Source organism: Lepidochelys kempii, chromosome 12 (assembly GCF_965140265.1).
Source record: "Lepidochelys kempii isolate rLepKem1 chromosome 12, rLepKem1.hap2, whole genome shotgun sequence".
Lineage (NCBI taxonomy): Eukaryota > Metazoa > Chordata > Testudines > Cheloniidae > Lepidochelys > Lepidochelys kempii.
In genome coordinates, this window is record NC_133267.1 from 23,299,875 (window position 1) to 23,322,254 (window position 22,380).

The following is a 22,380-nucleotide window of genomic DNA, read 5'->3' on the forward strand; positions in this document are numbered from 1 at the left end:
CCCTCTCTCCCACCATTATAGTCACTGGACAATGTATTCATCATCTGGTATGATTACTGTTAGTTCTATTTTCCTAAAACAAAAACAAGACATTTTTCTCCTCACAAGAAGAATGTGATGTGACTTCCCTTTAGTTCTGTTTTTCTGATGTGTCTGGGGATAATCATTTTCTTCCATTTGCAATTCATGTATAGGTATAGCATCCCTTTATACCATTAGCATAATAGATATGTCTTTAAATGTAGCCCCTAAAGCATTTCTGCACATGTTTCTATTTGAATATTTCTGGGTGTAGCTATATTAACACCTGCTTCTAGCATGAATCATCATATAAGCAACGCAATACTGTGTAGTACCCAGAAATCTCATGTTATTTATCGTAAGTGCTGTTTTAAGATAAACAATTAGCTGGCAACACAAAACTCCATTAAAAAGTTAAGATTGAACAATTGCTTATTTGCTTATGGATTGATACTCTGAACTTTGGTCCATATAACCAAATAGTCAATAACCCAATAGAATTATTAGTTAACAAGATCAGTATTTGCTATATAAACATTCCAACTTAGATTAGGACACACCTGCTAACCCATAATTCTCTGTGGAAGTATAAATGTCTCATTATTTTACTTGTGTTTCAGCCAGTAATAAAGGAACCAGCATTTCCAGTTTTTCCTCAAACTGCGTTAAGAGAGGCTTCCTGTGGACAAAAGACTGGCTTGCTGCTTCTGGAGTCTGCTGAAATGCAAATAAAATCTCAATCTTTGATTTCTTTTCGCTTGAGGAACACTTTGAGTTAGTCCAACTATCTGAACTATCATCCAGCGGCATACCTAGAAATGAGTCTGAAATACAGTTTGCCCTGGGAGCAGTTGTTTACCTCACAGCACCTACAAATGACGTACATTTAAATAGTCTAATTGAATATGTTTTGATGCAATTTGATTTTAGAGATGTACTTGGACTTTAATTACATGGTACACACACACACACCAGAATTAGGTCCAATCCTACACTCCTTACTTAGCCAGAGCTCCTACTGAAGTCAGCAGCAGTTGCATTTTCAAAAAGTAGACACTGATTTTGGGTGCCTCTTTTTGGGATCCCAGGTTGAGACGCTTTGGGGCTGATTTTTAAGAGGAGCAGAACATCACCGTTCAGTTGAGAAATCATGGCGTTCATTTGTGCTCAGCTCTTCTGAAAATTAGCCCCAAGTTGGGCACCCAGAAATTAACACAACCAGATTCAGTGACCATTTTTAAAAACACTGGCCTAAGAGCTCTGCTTGGGGAAGGAATGCAGGCCCAGGTCCTTTTCAGTAAGATTTCAATTACTCTTGTTAATAAATATGAGAGATGTTACTTTGAAATCAGTGTTAACATCAATTTAACACATCTTAATTCAGAAAAGAAATGTGGCAAATTTGTAACTTTTATTTAAATGACTCTGCTAATTATAAGACTAGTTATTAAGCAATCAAGAGAAATTAAGCAATCCGATTCCATGGTGAAGAAGAGGACGGTATCAGAAAGTGGATGAAAACTCACACCCTAAGTTCCCTCTAAACTGTGCGGCCGCGCAGCAGCCTATTAAGTGCCGTGCAGGTGCTCAGGGCTGCGGTGTGGAGAGATGCCTCTCCCCCAGCCTGGCCAGGACCTGCTGTGGCCAGGGGGAGAGGCACCCTTCCCCCAGCCCCAACCCAGCCCCGGCCCAGACCTGCCGGGGCTGGGGGAGAGGGCCTATCCCGCAGCCCCCAGCCCCGGAGCTGCTGCGGTGGGGAGAGGTACCTCTCCCCTCCAGCCCAGGTGCTGCTGTGGTAAGAGAGAGCTGGGAGAAGTTCTCTCTCCCCACCAGCCTGTACCCTAAACCCCTCATCCCCAGCCCACCCCAAATCCTGTATCCCCAGTTGGAGCCATCACACCCCCCACACCTCAACCCTCTGCCCCAGCTCTGAGCCCCCTTCCACACTCCAAACCCCTTGGCCTCATCCCCGCCACATGAATGTTGTTATGTGCACCAATAGGGAAACATTAGAGGGAACACTGCTCATACCCACCAGAATATTTGAAAGGTGTGTTCCCCCTCATTTTACAATCACTTTTCCACACTGTTGGTTTTAGTAACTCTTCTTTGCAGTGTTGTTGTAGCCATGTTGATCGCAGGATATTAGATTCATAGAAGGTTAGGGTTGGAAGGGACCTCAGGAGGTCATCTAGTCCAACCCCCTGCTTGAAGCAGGACCAATCCCCAATTTTTGCTCCAGATCCCTAAACGGCCCCCTCAGGATTGAACTCACAACCCTGGGTTTAGCAGGCCAATGCTCAAACCACTGAGCTATCCCTCGAGACAAGGTGGGTGAGAAAATATCTTTTATTGGACTTATATGTCTTTTTATTGGACTTCTGTTGCTGAAAGAGGCAAGTTTTCAAGCTACACAGAGCTCTTACCGCTTGTAAGCTTAAAACTGGATTTGGGTTTCATGAAAACCAAAAATCACTTCCTCCATTGTTTCATTGCCTGTGCTGTTAGTTTGTTGCTATGAGACTGCATTAGGAGTGAGGCTGGGCGTCTAGCACTGTGTTTCTGTTATGATTTTGCTTTGGAAGAAAGAAACTCCAAGATTTACATGGAGTTTGAAAACCTGTACAAAAAAAAAATCAAATGAAATATTGGGCCAGCCTGTCAGTATTGACTGTGTCCCCTTTGGATTTGAATTTTCACCGAGGGTTCTTTATAGATAAAATGTCCATTTTATATCTTTTTCTGGAAATTCAGCAGAAAAGTAAACAGGAAACTATATTTTAATTATTCTGCCAAATGTCTCTATCAGGGTAACTGATCCCAGATTCTTTGCTTTTAATAAAACTCCTCTTTTCAAATATATTTAGAAGTAGTTACTTCTGTGGGCAGCAGAAAACAGCCAGCATGGCTGCTGCCCCATGGGCACCTGAGCTCCACAGTGAATGCAGTTTTTTCCTGTGGTAAGGGGGAATTATGTCCTCTCTGGGATCCCCTGTCATCCCCTTCTCAAGAGAGGAAGCAGACGTCATTCCGCCTGGTCCACATAGTGAGTCCCCTGAAGCCCTAATTTGAGACAGGTTTACTCCTGGCTCGTTGAGTGTCAGCCACCGCAGCGTTATTTTAAAGGAGGTGCAACTCAAAGTGAATAGTGGGTTTAGCCAAGGAGATGTAGAGAGGTGCCAGGCAGCCAAAAGGTTAATATTTCCCTCCATCTAAGAACAGGCATTTGTGGTATTCCCTAATACACCATAAGTGACAGCATTTCAATGGAGGTATTTGTATATATATGTAACACAGACAGACCCCGGTTGTCTGTGGTGGGATTAATCATAGGACCTCTGAAGCTAAATGCATGAGCCTCTACTGCATGAGGTAAAAGTCACATGGCTCTTAACTGAAGCTGTAGGAGACTCATTAATCTCCAAGTGGTCTCGGTACCACTAGAGGGGACAGAACACCACACTCAGGAGATGTGCGAGTTACATATAACATGTAAAGTCAGGGAACCCAATTCTGCAACTCAATGCCCTTACCTCAGTGGCCTACAGGACAGCTCTTTGTTGAGCATGAAACAGACAGATCTACAAATTTTAAGCAAAATACACAGCCAAAAAACATACCTATGGTAAGATACGCACTAAAATAAAAGTCAGTCACTGAGAGGCAAAAAATCCCCAACTAGTGTAAATTGTCTAGCTCCATGAAAGTCAAAGGGGTCAGGATGATTTACACTAGCTGAGGATATGCCCCTGAGCATCTGTCACTTCCAACATCTGAGGGGTAAGGCAGGTGGATGGGCAAGTGGGAATCTAGTCAAAGAAGTCATGCTTCAGAGAAGTAGAGTTACATGTGTAATTTTCTCTGAAGAAATCACATTGACTGGATTCTTGTATTGGACACTGAAAACTCTCCACAAACCCATAGATTCTCCAGTCATGGCAGATTAAAGACACCATATGAAGCAGTTTTAAATACCAAGGAGAAATCCTCATCCACAAATAGCAGGAGAGAGAGCTGTTGGGGGAAAATAGCGACTAGAACAGCCAGTCGTAGGGTTAGATGGTATGGGACAATACAAGGCTTGTACTGCAAGGCAGACACAGGTAGGGTCTACATAAATGGTTTGTTTCTTTGTTTTTTCTTTTTTTAATAAAGAAGAAAAGCCTTCCAGCAGCAGGCAAATGAAACAGAAATCCCCTCCCCACCACAGACCAGCTATGGGGTTTCCCCATAAACATTGCAAGGTCAGATTTTTAAGATAAATAACTCAGAGAACTAAAGGAAACCAAAGTGGAAAGACAGAATCTCAAAAAGCAAGTGCACAAAAGGAAGTTCATACTTTACAGATGTTCATATACTTTACTCTAGATAGCACACGGGGTTTCACACAAACCAGGGGAAGCCCAGAGATCATTTTATGCCATCAAGGTAGAAAGCATTTTTTCCTTTCAGAATCAGAAACTGGCATTGCAGACCAGTGAACCTTTATAGCAGGCACCTGCAGAAACTCCGGGAGTGGATTCAGTCTGTGATGGGGTACAATTTTTAAAAGCTCCTATTGATTTTCCTAAGTCCAATTTTCAAAAGTCACTTTTAGGCTCTCAGGAGTCTAAGGCCTGGTCTACACTAGGAAATTAGGTCAGTATAACTATGTCACTCGGGTGTGAAAAATCCACACCCCTGAGTAACACAGTTAAACCAACCTAACCTCCAGTTTAGACAGCACTAGGTCAGAGGGAGAATTCTCCTGTCAACCTAGCTACTGCCTCTTGGGGAGGTGGAATACCTGCACCAATGGGAGAACCCCTCCCATCAGCATAGATGGCATCTTCACTGAAGCGCTGCAGCAGTATACCTGTGGTTTATGTGTAGACAAGCCCTTAGTCTCATTGAAAGTCAATGGGACTTAAGCTCCTAAATACCTAAGTGACTTCTAAAAATGGGACTTAGGTAAGTCATTGATGCACTTTTGAAAATTTTACCATGGGGCCCAGGTCCAGGAAAATTTTGCCTTCAACCCCGCAAAAATCTGGCCCACTGCAACATCCAGCCTGCTGACCAAGTCAGTCACTGCCTCTCAGATGTGGTCTACTCCACCCTCTTCTTCCAGGTCATGTCACAATGAAGCCTACGGAATTTAAAGGGGCACAATGGACATAGGTCCTGAATGAGCAACAGCTAGCAGCAGTCAGCCATATGCCACACTGCCTGCTGTTCACTAGCTCACAATTCCGCTGGTGAGCCCCTGTGCCAGTGGGCCACAAATCTGAAGGATCCTGGGAAGATCTGTGTTGTGGGGATCACACTCTTAGACAATTAATATTCAGAAAAGTGTTCACTTGCTTCCTTTACAAGCAGGCATCATGATAACAACCATGATCTAATGAAAGACTCTAGCAAAAACTGATTTAGGATAATTTCAGCAGTCTTCATACAAAGTCATTTAACAACTTGAGTCTAGTGCAGAGGTGAGCAAACTACGGACCGTAGGCCACATCTAACCTGTGGGACCCACCCTGGCCCCTGAGCTCCCGGCCCCTGAGCTCCCGGCCAGGGAGGCTAGCCCTCCCCTACTGTCTCCCCTCCCCTGCAGCCTCAGCGTGCCGCACCGCCAGCACTTTGGCCCACCGCTCCTGCCAGGCAGCGCAAGCGGCGTGGCAGGCTCCGGCCAGGCAGCGGGGCTGCGAGCTCCTGCTGCTCTGAGCAGCATGATGAGGGGGCGGGGGGAGGGATGGATAAGGGGCAGGGTGTCCCAGGGGCAGTCAGAGGACAGGATGGGGCGGGGGACAGGGAGCAGGGGGCACTGGATAGGCATGGGAGTCCCAAGGGGGCCTGTCAGGGGTGCGGGTGTGGATAGGGATCGGGACAGTCAGGGGACTTGGAACGGCGGGGTTAGATTGGCATGGGAGTCCTGGGGGGGGAGGGGCTGTCAGGGAGCTCGGGTGTGGATAGAGGGCAGGGGGGCAGTCAGGGGACAGGGAGCGGGGGGGGGGGTTGGATAGGGGGTGAGGTCCCGGGGGGCGGTTACAGGCTGGGGGTTCTGGGAGGGGGCAGTCAGAGGACAAGGAGCAGGGCGGGTTGGATGGGTTGGTGGTTCTGAGGGGGGCAGGAAGTGGGAGGGGCGGATACGGAGTCAGGCTATTTGGGGAGGCACTGCCTTCCCTACCCGGCCCTCCATACAGTTTCGCAATGCCAATGTGGCCATCAGGCCAAAAAGTTTGCCTATCCCTGGTCTAGTGCAATGCCCTTTTTCTGCAAAGCAGTGGCTTTCAAAATGCACTTTGAAAACATAAAAACATAATATAACAGTTAATGACTTTATAGAGATGGGGCATAAAAACATTAAATAAGGCTGTTAGCAAAACATCCAGCTGCACTTTATTCAGCAAGTTATGGGAGCAGCGAGGCAGCTGTCTGAGAATGGAAGGACACCCCTGCAGAAAGAATAAAAAACATTTTGTTGCTTTAGACAGAAAAATAGTAAAGTGGTGGAAACATACCGTAAAAGATTTTCAGCACCAGTTCTCAACCTTACTACTTTCAGGATCTGTTGGTTTAGCGCAGCTCTTTGATTTTGCAGTTTGCTTCGGCCAGTCTCAGCCAAGGGGTTACATCCCTAGAATAAAGGAAGCAAATTATTTTTAAGAAGCTGACAACAGAAGAGCGAAACAAAAAACTGAATAACACTGATTTCAAAGACTTGGATATGAAAATCTTAATCTATAAAGCATGATACATAAAGCCATTTGATTAAAGAGTGTCCTTTATTTTAAACCTAAGAAAGTTTATTCACAAATTAAAAAAAAACAACTCGGCTCACAATGACGTTTTCTCAGTTACCCTGCAGTCAATTTAGTTACTTCCTTGATGTCAATGGAGTTTGTGTGAATCCTGAGCAACTACACTGATGTCCATAGAGTTATTCCAAAGTTACACAACAGTGTGCCTGAGAGAAGAGATGTTGTATTGTCATAATAAAAATCATAATATGATGGTAAAAGGAATGAAAAGTCACAGATTATGGCCAGTTTTTTTTTAATTTAAAATCAGGTTTTTTAAAAGAACAAAAGTGATTTTAAGGGTAACTGAAAAGGCCTGGGACTCTTCAGTTTAACTCATTCCCTAGTCTCCTCTGTCTAGAGGTCTAAGTCTAGTTTCAGGAAGAGCACTTTGTATCCATGTCCCACTATTATCTTCATTTGCTCTTCTCTTTGCTCCCCACGTGCCGAGAGCTTCCTGCCCCTCCTATATGCCAAAGAACTTTCATCTCGCATTCAAATCCCCTCCTTAAAACTTCTGGGAAGCTTTTCAATAAAGATCAAGGGCCAATCCCAAACCTACTGAAGTCACTAGGAGTCTTTCATTGTTTTCACTGGGCCTTTAATCAGGCCCCAGCTCAAAAGTCAGGCCTGGTCTACACTTAACATTTAGGTCGACATAGCAATTGCAGTCAGGGGTGTAAACAATCCCTACCCCTTACCCCTGAGTAACCTAACCTAACCCCTCGTATAGACGCAGCTAGGTCAGGGGAAGAATGTTGCCATCACTTGGGGAGGTGGTGTTCGTACACCAACAGAAAATCTCCTTCCATCACTATAGGCTGCCTCTACACTGTGGGATTGTGCCAGCAACATAGCTATGCCAGTATAGTCTCCATAGTGTAGTCATACCCAGCGAAGGAAGAGAGGAAGAACTGCAGTAAAACTAAACTCTGTGCAAAGGGAAATGATTTGGCAAATAGCCTTCCCTCCATTCAGAGCAGAGTGGACTTGGTTGTCTGCAGAAGGGAGAATACATGACTACCTGTTTAGGAGTATAATATGAATGTGTCTTCACAGCACAGTTAGCTTGAGTTATAACTTGAGTGTTACCCCCAACTCAACTCCCATCCACACACACACAAAAATCTCTAGCTCAAGTTAAATGGTGCTGTAAACTCAACCTTGCTGGCCCACAGGGTGATCAGATGCGAAATCCAAAATATTGGGACCACCGCAGGGGGAGCGCCTTTTCAATTGTTACACTCACCCAGCACGTTCGGCAGCGGGAAATAAATCTTGCTGACCAATAAAGAAGTACCCGCCACTGAAACGCCGACGAAACCCGTCAGCAACTGAAGTGTCCACCGCCAAAGTGCCGCCGAAGACCCGGACGTGCCGGGTGAGTGTAACAATTGAAAAGGCGCTCCCCCTGCCTGTCACCACCGCCTAAGCAAAAAAACAAAACAAAACAAACAAAAAAAACCCACACCCAAAACAAAATATCGGGACAAATGGCATCCCGACCATACTTAGGTCAGGATGCGGGACAAACTGCTCAATAGCGGGACAGTCCCGATTTTATCGGGACGTCTGGTCACCCTACTGGCCCATGGGGGGAGTTATTGAAGCTCGAGTGATGCTGATGCCCAAAAAGAAAAGGAGTACTTGTGGCACCTTAGAGACTAACCAATAACGAAAGTTTATGCTCAAATCAATTGGTTAGTCTCTAATTGCCACAAGTACTCCTTTTCTTTTTGCGAATACAGACTAACACAGCTGCTACTCTGAAACCTGCTGATGCCCAAGTTAGTAATGTAGTGGGGATGCAATAGCTCATCCAATTATTCTGCTAATCCAATCACCCTGTGTAAATCCCATGTTAATTTGTATCTCACTCAAGTTAGGATAGCTCAAGTACAGTAGCTCAGTGGTTCTCAACCTTTCCAGATTACTGTACCCCTTTCAGGAGTCTGCTTTGTCTTGCTCCCAAGTTTCACCTCATTTAAAAACTACTTGCTTACAAAATCAGACATAAAAATAAAAATATCACAGCATACTATTACTGAAAAATTGCTCACTTTCTCATTTTTACCATATAATTATAAAATAAATCAACTGGAAAATAAATATTGTACTTACTTTTCAGTGTATAGTATATACAACAGTATAACCCATTGTATGAAATTTTAATTTGTAATGGCTTCGCTAGTGCTTTTTATGTAGCCTGTTGTAAAACTAGGTAAATATCTCAATGAGTTGATGTACCCCTGGAAGACCTCTGTGTACCCCCAGAGGTACGCATACCCCTGATTGAGAACACTGCAGTAGCTCAAGTGTACTAACTTGAGCTAACTACTCCAGTGAATACAAGACTTAGGATTGGATGTGCTCTCTCAGCCTGTCTGTTCTGCACTTCTGTCTCCCTGATGGAAGGCTCTCTTGGATCCAGGGGTCTGTTTCTGGGGAAAGTTGCTGCAGGACCCCTTCTGTACAGAGTCCTGGAGTTGCTGACTATGGCCTGGTTTACACTAGGAAATCAGGTCAGTATAACTATGTTGCTCAGGGGTGTAAAAAATCCACATCCTCGAACGACGCAATTAAACTGACCGAACCCCTGATGTAGACAGCGCTAAGTTGACAGGAGAATTCTCCCCTCGACCTAGCTACCAGTTTTTGGGGAAGTGTAGTACCTCTGCCAATGGAAGAACTCCTCCCATTGGCATAGGTAGTGTCTTCCCTGAAATGCTGCAGCATTTTAAGTGTAGACAAGTCCTATGTGGGATTCACTGGCAGGCTGGCCCCACTAGAATCAGGATGCCAGATCACTGGTGGACAGGAGCCAGCATGGAGAACAATGCCCTCGTGCAGATAACCTGTATCTCCACCAGATCTCAGGGGATCTGTGCAGTTTGGGGTGAATTTCCTCTGCATCTGCAAGAGGGGTGGGCATATAAATCTCATATGCCTTATCACCTGTAGATAAATTAGTCTCCATTTGCATAATTTTGTATCCCGTCAACTTCATCAAAGTTTAAGAATATCTGATGTAAGAGCATATTCTGGAGATGATCCCAGATTAAATTGTATTCTCTCTACATTTGTGAAAGCTGATTATCATGTCCTTGTTTCAGCAAGAGAGAATGAAGGAAATGCAGAGAGCTAATAGGTCTTGGCTTCAAACATACTGCAGCACACAGAGATATTCAGCCTGAGAGATGATCATGAATTGAGACACACCATTTTTACTCTGTGTGTTGAGGCCATCCTGGCACTTGCTGACGTGGCTGATTTTGAAACTGAAAACAGTTAGCTTTCAGAACTTTGTCCCTTTAACACACAATTTGTGTTGGCAGTGAGACCTCTAAGCAGCAGCACACTACCTGATTCAACATAAAACCTGACAGTCAGTAGTCCCCAGGTGACTCAGCTGATAATATTCTCCCCTGTGGAGAATAAAGAAAAAGGAGTACTTGTGGCACCTTAGAGACTAACCAATTTATTTGAGCATAAGCTTTCGTGAGCTACAGCTCACCACAGTATGCATCCGATGAAGTGAGCTGTAGCTCACGAAAGCTTATGCTCAAATAAATTGGTTAGTCTCTAAGGTGCCACAAGTACTCCTTTTCTTTTTGCGAATACAGACTAACACGGCTGTTACTCTGAAACCTGTGGAGAATAAGTCATTCAAGTTCCACATCATGACAGGGACCCAGATTTGCAGTGCAGTTTTAGGACATAAACCTTCTTCCTATTTCTGCCCTTTGCCCAAATGAAAACTAAAGTTTCTCTGGCATGTTTCACAAACAGCATAGGATAACGCTCATGTCCTGGCCGATACCTCCCTCTGCAAAATAGATTCCAACATCTAAGCCTAGGTGTGAACTACTGTTGAAAGCATGCAGGTTGAAAGCATGCAGGTTGTGTAAGCAAACAGAGCAGCCACAGCACTGCTAGTACTTAACAGTTTGGATACCGGCAATACGAAAAAAGTTATAAATAAATATATTTTTGATTTATTTAACTATATTTATTTATTTATTTAATATACACAATAGCACCCACATGATCAGTTTCTGTTATGGAGTATCTGAATCTGTTAATCAGACTACCCATACTTCGGGTTTACCGAAAATGTTTTGACTTGAAGGCTGGACAATGAGTGAAGAGTTTTTGTCTGAGTGTGTCCCCTAAAACATTTGGAGAACCACACTGGAAATGGATAACTAAAGTTTTATTTCTTTTAGTTCATATATATTAAAAGCACCTAATCCACACTCTAGCTGTTATCACAATTTCTAAAACAATCCATACTAAATATATAGAAAATAGGGCTATCGATTAATCATAGTTAACTCACGCGATTAACTCAAACAATTAATTGTGATTAAAAAAATTAATCATGATTAATCACAGTTTTAATCACACTGTTAAACAATGGAATACTAATTGAAATGTATTAAATATGTTGGATGTTTATCTACATTTTCAAATATATTGATTTCAATTACAACAAAGAATACAAAGTGTACAGTGCTCACTTTATTTTTATTACAAATATTTGCACTGTAAAAATGATTTAAAAATAGTATTTTTCAGTTCACTTCATACAAGTACTGTAGTGCAATCTCTTTATCGTGAAAGTGCAACTTACAAATGTAGATTTTGTTTGTTAAAAAACTGCATTCAAAAACAAAACAATGTAAAACTTTAGAGCCTACAAGTCCACTCAGTTCTACTTCTTGTTCAGCCGATTGCTAAGACAAACAAGTTTGTTTACATTTACAGGAGATAATGCTGCCCGCTTCTTATTTACAATATCCCCCTGAAAGTGAGAACAGTCATTCGCATGGCATTTTTGTAGACGTCATTGCAAAGTATTTACATGCATAATATGGCTTTATTAACACAGCACCAGGAAGAGACATTGGATTTCTGGAGCAAAAAATGTGAGCTGTCCCTTTTGATCCCCAATCTATGAGATATTGGTAGTTTCTTTGGAGACTAAGAAGATATAACACAGGGCCCACCCTTACAAATGGAAAATAGTTGCAAGAGCGCAGTGACCAGAAGGGAAGATGTGGTCTGGTCCCCAAATGAAAAAGCAGATAGTATCCTTCATTTGGCTGGATGCCAGAGCACTTTACTTAAAAAATTATTTATTTTTCAGCGTCAGAAATTCAGCTGTGACGTACACAAACTAGTGATTACTCAACTGTTTGGCAACTAGAAGAGGTATTAATGTCAGTGAATATGATGCATACAGTAAGTATGTGAATTGAGAAGGTAAGCCAAGATATGCTAATTAGAGAAGGTGATGCAGAGTTGAAACTGGGTGTGCATCCTTGCTTAAAGGAGAACATTCTTCTCCACCCAGTGTAACCTGTACTGCTTGTGAAGCCATAGTGGAGGCAAAGGGCCTGATCCTGCAAATACTTACACACGTGTGTAACTTTACTTACACAAGTAGTTTAATTGACTTAAGTAGGACTACATTTCTGTGTAAAGTTATTCATGTGAGTAAGTATTTGTAGAACTCGGACCAAAGCCTGCAAAATGAACATCATAAGTATTATTATACCTTGTCCTGCTACAAATACCAAAAGTTTCTCTTGATATTTTATCAGTTCAGTGTTGTCAACTCTGTGATTTTATCACATATCTTTTGTAACTTTGTGTTTTTCTTGAAGCTACAATCTCAGCTTTCATTTTAAAAAAGCATGGTTGCATAGAAAAGCTGGGAAATATGAACCATAAAGGCTCAAAAGACAGTAGGAAAATAGAGAACCAAAACCAAATAATTCATGACTTTAGAGAGAGTATCATGACTTTTGGGGGCCAGACTCACTTTTTTTTAAACACTTGATGTTGACAATATAGAATCATAGAACTGGAAGGAACCTCGAGACATCATCTAGTACAGTCCCCTGCATTCATGGAAGGACTAAGTATTGTCTAGAAGACTATCCCTGACAAGTATTTGTCTAACCTGCTCTTAAAAATCTCCAGTAATGGAGATTCCACAACCTCCCTAGGCAGTTTATTCCAGTGCTTAACTACCCAGACAGAAGTTTTTCCTAATGTCCAACCTAAACCACCCTTTGCTTCTTGTCCTAGCCTCAGAGTTAAGAACATTTTTTCCTTCCTCCTTGTAACAACTTTTTATTGTTGTTTTGTTATTGTTTGTTATTGTTTATTGTTGTCAAGATATGTTCTTGAAAACTTATCTCCCCTCTCAGTCTTCTCTTCTCCAGACTAAACTAACCCAATTTTTTCCAGTCTTTCCTCATAGGTCATATTTTCTAAACCTTTAATCATTTTTGTTGCTCTTCTCTGGACTTTCTCCAATTTGTCCACATCTTTCCTGAAATGTGGTGCCCAGAACTGGACACAATACTCCAGTTGTCAGTTGCTTCTAGGCTTTGCTATCAAACAAGAAATGGCCAATTGCAAGTGATTGTGTATCATTATCTAAATGTTAAGACAGAATAATTGTTTACAGAGCTGGTTAGAAACATCAAACCAATAATATATTTCCCTTTCAAGAGAAGAAAAGACTACATTCTTGTTTACACTATTTGCTAGAATTTTCCAGCCAACCTTTTGATGACAGTTATAAGCCTATAAGAGGGGAAAAAAGGGAACCTTAGTGAAATTGCACCATGAACAGTTATGGCACTTACAAATAATTATTTACTTTAGTTAATTTTTTTTAACTCTGGGCACTTAAAAAAAGTAAAACAAATGTTTAATACAAGATTTTAAAAATCGGTAACTCATGAATTAACTGTTTATAACATAATCTACACTATACTATAGCAACCAGCCACAACATAATCTTTGTCAAACAAAACCAAAAATTGTAATATTGCATCAGAAAAGTCAGTTTCTTGAAGAGACAATCTGTGTTGGTTAGTTCACTCTTTGAGATTCAGTTCTTTTTCCTGTTTGGGGTGTTCCTGACATATAGGGAATGAGCATGTGAGTAACTGTGACACAGAATGTGAAAGGTAGTAAATTCTTTCTGTCTAATCATTGCAACATTCTTTCTCTCTTTCCCAAGAAAGAAGAAAAAAGGACAAACAGGCAAATGAATATTCCTATGTAAAAGCTAATGATGGTTACCTGACTACTAATCACTGGAAGAGCCCCACCAGCCTTGCTGGAGGCACAGCTGTAGCAGGTTAGCAAATGGAAACCTTAGGCACAGGAAACAGGATAACACCCCAAACATTAAAAATAATAAGCCTACTATTTTAAATCAAGATCCAAATGTCTTTATCGACAGTAACCTTTATTGAGTTTTGTTTGTTTGTTTTTTATTCCTTTCCCCATAGTGGAGAGGATTGACAAGTTCTGATTTCTTTTACCCTGACCCAGCTGTTTGGTCTGTATGGCAAATATCCAGTCAGATCAGGTCAGAGTAGTTTACAGAGACAAAGTGCTAAGAAAGAGAAGTAAGAAGAACACAAATATCTTTAATGAATTTGTAAGTTCTGGTCAGCTTGATAAACTGGCTGCCCTTTTAGTCCAGCTATAGCACAATATATTACCTACAAAGGAATCTAAGTTCAAGACTCAAGATTGGTCAGTCACTCCCAGGCCAGCAGAAGCTTGGAATGCTGCAAAAGTGGTATGCTCAGTAAATGGGGTGAAGAAGCATTTTAAATCACTCTATTTCAACCTTCCTGATAGCTTTGGGAATAAGTTGTGATAGTCCACAGAGAGTAAGATTATTATAAATTGTGGCTGGACAAGGTCTACTAGGGAGAGCTGGTCAAAAAAAAAAATTCTGTAGAAAATTCAGATTTTTTTTTGTTGCGGGGGCAAGAGAGATGAAAAATTAATGTTCAATATGAAAAACAGTTAACAGAAAATGTTTAGCCAGTCCTAATACTAGATAACTGAATCTGCAAGTACAGGATGTGGTCTCTGGGCCTGAATTGGAGCTGTTCTGTAATAATTCATGAATACTGTATGTTGACACGGTTATTGGGATGTTTACCAGCTGAATATATTGGTGTAGTTTAATAGGGGGTTGGAAAAACAAGCAGGAGGAAAAAGAATGCCTCAAGATAGATAAGCCCCTTCTCCACAAACACTTAAGAGTTGAGATGCTGTGAGAAGAGGAAAAGGTCCATTAACCCAGCAGATCAAAAGAAGTGAGGTAAGTTTAAGAGAAACTACACCCTCTAGAGTGGAGATGTTGTTTGGGGGAACTAGAGTGGGGGCACAGGGCACCCATTGGGGTATCTGAAGAAGTACTTTTACCATCAAGGGATCTTTAGGGAAAACAGACATGTGCCTAGGCAGTTTGTTGCTTTAAAATGCTCTCTCTGAATGCTTTGTTCCTACTGTAAAATGAATAATACTTTTGGTTTAAGAAAGTTTCGTCCAAAGTTTTGTCAACAAATGAAGATTAAGGTAGTACAAACAAACAAACCAACAGAAGCCTCAGAGCTAAAAAGGGTTCTGAGAACCCTCCATAGCACAGAATATTAATGAAGCAAGAATGGTAGTTTAGCATTGGTAGGCTAGGAGAAGCAGGTTTAAGTTTATACTTGTTAGTAGTAAAAGGACACTGTCCATATTAAAATAAGATGTATCAATTTATCTCAAATTATGCAAACAAGTTGCTTTCTGTGGGAATGACAAAAGAGTTGCCAAAAATCAGAAACACCACAAATTGACATAGGGTATAAACTGATATATATTAAAAAAGTTTCACTGTTTGTATAGTAAACTTGTTCTTAAAATGATTAAAGACCTTTGATGGGTATTAGGAGATCTGATCTTTATTCCTAGCTCTGTGTCAGAGACTTCCTGTGTGTTCTTGGGCAAGTCCTTGAAGCAATCTCTGTGCCTTTAAAATAAGGAAAAATACTTCACCACTTCAAAAAGATAGTGTGAGGCTAAATTCATTGTTTGAAAAGTGCTTTGAGATCCATTCATGAAAGGTGTTATTGAATAGAAAATAAATATTCCTATTTTGCTCCACTGTCTTGAGATTTTAAAAGTCAGCTATTTAATTAAAGTGGTTTTCTGATCTTAATACAAAGGAAGTATCCTTGAAAGATATCCTTGGAAATGTATATGTGCATGCACCAACAAAATTTGTAACAGTCCTTAAAGCCTTAGAGGACACAAGTACTGTGTAAAATTAAGATCTTTACTTTAAAAATTTGACGATAAGCCTAAGGGTACAAACAAATAATGTAATCGCCAGCTCAATTTTATAGATTCCTTTTAAGGCTCCATTCAGAATGAAATTTTATTTCCATACTTCAGACCATATATACAGCCACAGGGTTTCCATGGCTTGACTGCTTTAGAACCTAATCCTGTTCCAGAATCTGAAAGGGGTTTTTATTTGTAATGATTTTGTGGAACTGAGGCTCTAATCTTTGACAGTATTCTCTACCCATGCATAACAGGAAGTATTGTTTCCTCACTTACATTTATATACCTGTTGAGGACTGAAGACTTTATACTTTCAGCCAACCACATTAAAGTTGACAGTTTTTTTCAAAAACTTGTTTATTGGACTAATCTAAACTCAAAAAATCTAGAGTAGATGGCTGGAGGGAATCCCCATTGTAATAACAGCTCATTCCAAACCTAGATACCCAGCCAAAAATGTATAATTCAGGTTTTGTTTGAGCTGCATTTCTAACCCTAGTTTTGTAACCCCAAACTTCTGGGCAATGGGGCTGCGCACTCATGCAGGGCAGCATGTCTGGCTCCGGTCAGGTGGCATGGCTCCCAGACATGTTGCTCTGAGTGGCATGATAAGGGGGCCGGGGGGGGGGTTGGATATGGGGCAGGAGGTCCTGGGGGGCAGTCAGAGGACAGGGAGCGGTTGGATGGGGCGGAGGTTTGGGGGGAGGGGGTCAGGGGACAGGGAGCCGTTGGATAGGGTGTGAGGTCCCGGAGGGGGCGGTTAGGGGCGGGGGTCCTGGGAGGAGGCTGTCAGGAGCGCGGGGGGGGGGGGGGGTTGGGTGTATTCTCCTGCTGATAATAGCTCATCTTAATTAATTAGCCTCTTAGAGTTGGTATGACAACTTCCACCTTTTCATGTTCTCTGTACTGTATGTGTATATATATCTTCTTACTATATGTTCCATTCTATGCATCTGATTAAATGGGCTGTAGCCCACAAAAGCTTATGCTCAAATAAATTTGTTAGTCTCTAAGGTGCCACAAGTACTCCTGTTCTTTTTGCGGATACAGACTAACAGGGCTGCTACTCTGAAACCTGTCATTTAATAATAGAACTACTGCCATGTAAAAGTAATGCAGGTGTGGATCACCTCATATACCATCCACTCTGTTTAAAAAGTAGTTATAGAGATGTGTATTAGATATTCCAATATGAAGCCATTGATGTGTGTCTTATTTCCAGTAAGATTCAACATACATACATAACAAAATTAGAACAAATATTAAAAGGTGGATAAGCAGTTGTAGTAGGCATCTAATGGGGAAAGAGTTTTGAGATTTTACATTAATGCACACAATGACAGTGTATTCTATTATTTTAAAGAAAAACAGCACAAGATCTGAAGTGTTCATGCCTAAGCCTGAACCCTGTGAAGAAGCGGATGGGGAGTTTTGCCTTCCCAGGGAGCTTGGTCAGAATAGGCTTTGAATAGGCAGCATCAGAACTTTCTGAAGAGGCACCCAGTGAAACCTATATACGTGGGAGCACTCTAAAGAACTCCCAAAGTAAAAAGTGCCCCAAGTTCAATATGTAATCTAATACCCAGAAAGAGCTTTGCTTAGTTTTGAGCACTGGTCCTACTGTCAAGTCTCTGGCAAGCTAAAAATGCTCAGCTCTAATCTAAATCCCCTATCACATTTCCTTTGCAGTTCCTGATCCAGCTCCCTTTATCAGTTGCTTTTAATTAGAGTTAACTCAGCTTTAAACCAGATCATCTATATGTAAGGAAATAGCTCACAAAGAGTAAAAAGAGAAGTAAATAAGTCAGGCCCTAACCAATATTCATGAAATGTAGACCCTAAATGGATGGACTGTGGGTACTATTCGAAGTAACATTAATAACAACAGTGGTTTAATATTAAAGATAGGTCTCGGAGACCCTCCAGATCTTTTCAATGCCCTATCCTCCTCACTGGGGGTAAGGGCCAGAGGAGATGCAGGATTGGAGGCACTAGTACTGGGTTCACAAAAGTGCCAGTGTCACCAGGTCCACACTGGGAAGGGGCCTATTATGGACCCCTCTAACCCATCCACAAGGCCGGGTCTGGACCCTCACACGGGGCAGTCCAGCACCAGGTCTTGCTGTGTGAGCGACTCCCAGCCAGCAGGTCTCACTTGCCTATAGGGGGCTTGCCACCTAGCAGCCAGGCTTCACCATGTCAGGCTGAGCAGGGCTGCTTGCTACAGGGCCTGTGGGCTCTCGGGAGTTGTGTCCCAGGGTCCTGCCCCATTCCCCAATGTGACTCCAGCTCCCAGCGGTCTCTGCTGCCCAAAACCTGCAGGGCCTGGTGCAGAGGCTGGTCTGGTCTTGGCGGGGGGGTCAGGCAGGTTCGGCCAAGCAAGTGGGTCCAGGGCCAGCTCTAAGTTTTTTGCTGCCCCAAGCTCTGACAGCGCAACTGCCCAAGCCAAAAAAGTGTGGCCAGAATGCTGCCCCTGGAATTGTGCCGCCCCAAGCACGGGCTTGCTTTGCTGGTGCCTGCAGCCAGTTCTGAGTGGGTCCTGCTCCAGTCTGGCTGATCACAGTGCGAAACCCGCCCCACCCTGAGTCCAGCCCTGACCCGCTCCACCCTGAGTCCAGCCCTGACCCGCTCCACCCTGAGTCCAGCCCTGACGCACTTCTGGCTCAGCCCAGCAGACACAGTCACCTCCTAGTTAGGTGGGGGGAGGGAGGGAGGGGACTGGGTGTGGAGGAGTGGGTCTCTAGGGAGTCTGTAGAGGGGTGCTAGGCAGTGAGGGGGTAGGGGATGCTGGGTGGTGGAGAAGGTTTGTATGTTTTGGGTGCTGGGCAGTGGAAGGCCGGTGGGGGGTGGAGGAAGTCTGTGTGTGTTGAGGTGCTGGGCAGTGGGGGATCTGTCTGGGCACTGTGCAGTTGGGGGGGCTGGGCATAATGGTTTTGAGGGTGCTGGGCATGGGGTCAATAGGGGTCTCAGCAGAGGGGCATGGTGTCTGTGGGAGATCTCCAGGCAGCAGGGTGCTGGGCAGAGGGATCGGGGGCGGTCCTCTGGGCAGGGGGTGGGAGGGCACTAGGAGGTGTGGGGGGCATTGTGACAGCACCGGCTCCTCCTGAGGGGAAGGGGCACGCTGGCAATGCAGCAGGCCAGCCCAGTGTGCGTCTGGTGGCTGCTGGTTTGTAAACAGTGACCTTCCACTGGGCTGCCATGTCCCATTGCCCCCAGCCCGGCACCTCGCTCCAGGGACGATATGTTTGGCGCTGGGCCCACAAAAGGTTAATCAATCTGGCCCTGGGGGGCACTTGCCACAGACCATTAGGGTCAGTCTGTTTTACAGTCAGGAAAGGGGATTGGCGTGTAGGGAGACAAGACATCCCATGTTAGGGGCTTTGTCTTACACAGGCAACTTTTCCCCCCTCCCAAAAAAAAAAAAGTGTCCTGATTTTTCACACTTGCTAGCTAGTCACCCTGTCGGTGGGGGAGAGGCTGAGCCCGGGCCGGAGGCACTGGCAAGGTGGGGCAGGAGGGGGCTAGCTCGAGCCACCTGGGTCTGCCGCTGGCCCCGCTCTCTGGCTACGTCTGGTTGGACCCCAGCGGCTGGCCCGTGCCAGCGGCTAGTTACCTGCGCTGGAGACGCTGGGCCCGGGATCCCCGCCGAGCGGCCCGCCCTTACCTTTCGGAAACAGCCGCGCTCTGCTTGCCGCGCCGCCCGGCAGCCCCGGGGCAGCAGGGTGTCCGTCATGGCTCGCCTGACAGTGTGCGCGCAGCGACGCCCAGCCTGAGTGAACCCCTTCCCGCGCCCCAGCTCCACCCCCCGCACGGGGCGGGGCGCCCGATCCGCCCCCGAGCCCGCCGCCGCGCCGCCCTGCCCAGGGTGTTGGGGAGGGGGGAAGGTGGCGCCATGCGCCGGGGGGACGCCGCGACCAGCCACTTTTCCCTGCCCCCCCGCCCGAGCTCCCCAGGCGCGGGCTTCGCCCTGCCCCGGGCTGTCCGAGTGGCGCCCTGAGGGCGGGAGAGGGGGTGGCATGGAGGCCGTGAGGGGCTGTGGGCCGCTTGCTCATTTCGTTGCCCCCTGATTTCCTTCGCTGTGACTTCCTCCGTGTGCCCTTGTGCCGCCACACCTACTCTGGGTGCGTGGCGTGCACGCAGGCTACAGGGAACGGGCGACACAAGTGCCCTTCCCCAGAGCCTCCCTCCCGCTTGATTCACCGGGCAGCGCCCAGCCCGCCCCCTCGTTGTACTGGGCCGGCTCCGATGGGTCGGCGGGTGCCGTTTGCCTCGCTCCCCTCCTCCCCTAGGAAGAAGCAGGCTCCTGTGATTCTGTTTAGTAAAATCCCGGACCCTTTCTGCTCTGGATGCCCCACTCTCAGCCTTCCTTATGGCACGCAGCCAGGGGCTGGCTGGGTATCTCTGCTGTGAAACGAATAGTCTGTGGTGGTGGCATATTATGTGGCCTCAGAAGACTTTATTCATGTTTGATGTATTTTCCCTAGTGCATTTTCCTTCCCATGCAATTGTGTTAAATACCAGCCTCGAAAGCTGCAGGTGCGTCTATTTCATCAGCTCATGTAGTTGGAGACAATGCCTTCCATTTGCCTGGAAATTGTCCCTGCAGGGAGCATTGTCCCCCTGGCGCCGGGAGCTGCTGGCTTTGTTTTCAAACACACATTGTCATACCAGTCTTCCTGGGGCCGTTTACTTCCCCTGATTTCTCTGTATTTGAAGCTTTCATCTCAAGAGATAATATGGTCACCCTGGCTCATTACTCTTCTCTATGAGTGATTCATTTTTCAGCACTTGGGGGAGTATTTACAAAATGCTGGTCAAGATAATTAATAGCAAGAAAGAATTACTGCATATGCTGTGCACTTACGCGTTCTGTTGTTTTCCTGTTAAAGCCCATTGTACAGCAAACTAATACAAATGACAACTCGGCAGCGAGGGGGGCAGGAACTGTTTTTATTTGTTCTTGTACAATGGTACAATCAGGCTCCATTGTTTATTATTATTATTATGTATTTAGACTAACGCAGTAGTTTTAGTACACCTCTGGAAATGGTTACACATTACACTTTTAAAAACAAATTCTTCTCCAATCGATACAATATATTGTAACCTACATCTCAAACCTTTATCACCCAGAAGCAGCAGAAATCTGGGAAGAATTTTGACAAAATCTGTTACTCAGAGAGCCTAGTTCTGCAGGCTTTATACAGACTAAAGTTCTTTTAAGTCAATGGACAAAAAAACTAAGTAAACAATGCAAGATTGGACCCAAAATATTTGAGAAAATGTTCCTCAGAATTGCAGAAATCTTCAACACTTAAAATGAAACCTCTCATCCTTCAAAAAAAAAGTTCCATTGTATAACCGGTTTTGTAGGTACTTTTGTTAGAGAGTCATATAAAGAAGTTTAAATATTAGATACCAAAATAATGTGCTCATTACTGCACAGCCCTGACCTAAAGAGATCAGTGGACATGTACTGATTAAAGATGCAATATATCAAAATACTTTATAATTAACTTTCCATGAGTAGAAGTGAGTATTGGTGTTTCTTGTTTTTTTCCAACAAATGCTCTGTAAGTTTAAAGTGTCATGTAACCACAGTCTTCAGAAAGAGGAGAGAAAATCTGCGGAGGCAACTCCCCATTATTTAGGGAAAATATCTTTGACGTTCTCTCTTCTTTTACTGTAGCTGCATTTTTTTAAGATACCAATGTTTGTAGAATTATTTATGAGTTGTAGTCTGATAGGCTGCACATCTATTCAATGTTCCCATGGAACTGATATATCTTAGAAACAGCAGTTCAGAAATTTGGATCTAGGGGCCCGATCCTGCCCCTGTTTAAGTCCATCAGAATTTTGCCATGATTTCAATATATTAATTCAACTACCTTTCACTAATCTATGTCAGTTGTAGGTCCCATCCAAGTCAAAAGCAAAGCCAGACCCAGCTGTTTCATCTTTTTAACTGGTCTCAGAATAGCAGCTGTGTTAGTCTGTATCTGCAAAAAGAAAAGGAGTACTTGTGGCACCTTAGAGACTAACAAATTTATTTGAGCATAAGCTTTCGTGAGCTACAGCTCACTTCCTCGGATGCAACAGACTCTCGTTGATCTCTAAGATGCCACAAGTACTCCTTATCTTTTTAACTGTCTTTGCTGCTTTTAAAATGTGCTTGACTCCAGAAGCACTTTCCATTCAATTGATCCATCATTCTCCAGACAGACATTCCAATCAATTGACTACTACTGGAATGTGACAAACGCATATGATGAATATAACTAATATAGTAATTTTCAATCTCTGGCCTCTGTCTTTTGAGTCTGCATTTCTTGTGAGGTCACAAATTTGAAAAGTGCACCTTTGGAGAATCGCCCATCACACTGTCTCAACAAAAGGTAAGAGGGAGAAGAGAAAGCAGAGC

The 22,380-nt window shown here is 43.8% G+C and overlaps 2 protein-coding genes across 4 annotated transcripts in view; one reads left to right on the top strand and one right to left on the bottom strand.

The window, feature by feature from the left end:
• RHPN2 (rhophilin Rho GTPase binding protein 2) overlaps positions 1 to 20,139 on the bottom strand; it is a 43,174-nt gene extending 23,035 nt beyond the window's left edge. Inside the window, exons 1-2 of one of the 2 annotated variants that reach the window (XM_073307860.1) lie at positions 19,573 to 20,139; positions 6,522 to 6,637 (exon numbers count right to left, since the gene is read on the bottom strand). In XM_073307860.1, the coding sequence (XP_073163961.1) occupies positions 6,522 to 6,637; positions 19,573 to 19,977 (521 nt within the window). In that variant the 5' untranslated portion in view covers positions 19,978 to 20,139. The remainder of the gene's footprint in view (positions 1 to 6,521; positions 6,638 to 19,572) is intronic. The other variant, XM_073307862.1, reaches the window with a different exon arrangement.
• FAAP24 (FA core complex associated protein 24) overlaps positions 1 to 22,380 on the top strand; it is a 67,549-nt gene that overhangs the window by 36,478 nt on the left and 8,691 nt on the right. Inside the window, exon 5 of one of the 2 annotated variants that reach the window (XM_073307866.1) lies at positions 642 to 2,414. The exons of the other annotated variant lie outside the window; for it this stretch is intronic. Within the exon in view, the coding sequence (XP_073163967.1) occupies positions 642 to 800 (159 nt within the window). The 3' untranslated portion in view covers positions 801 to 2,414. Of the gene's footprint in view, positions 1 to 641; positions 2,415 to 22,380 lie in introns of those variants that run through there. 2 annotated transcript variants of the gene reach the window in all.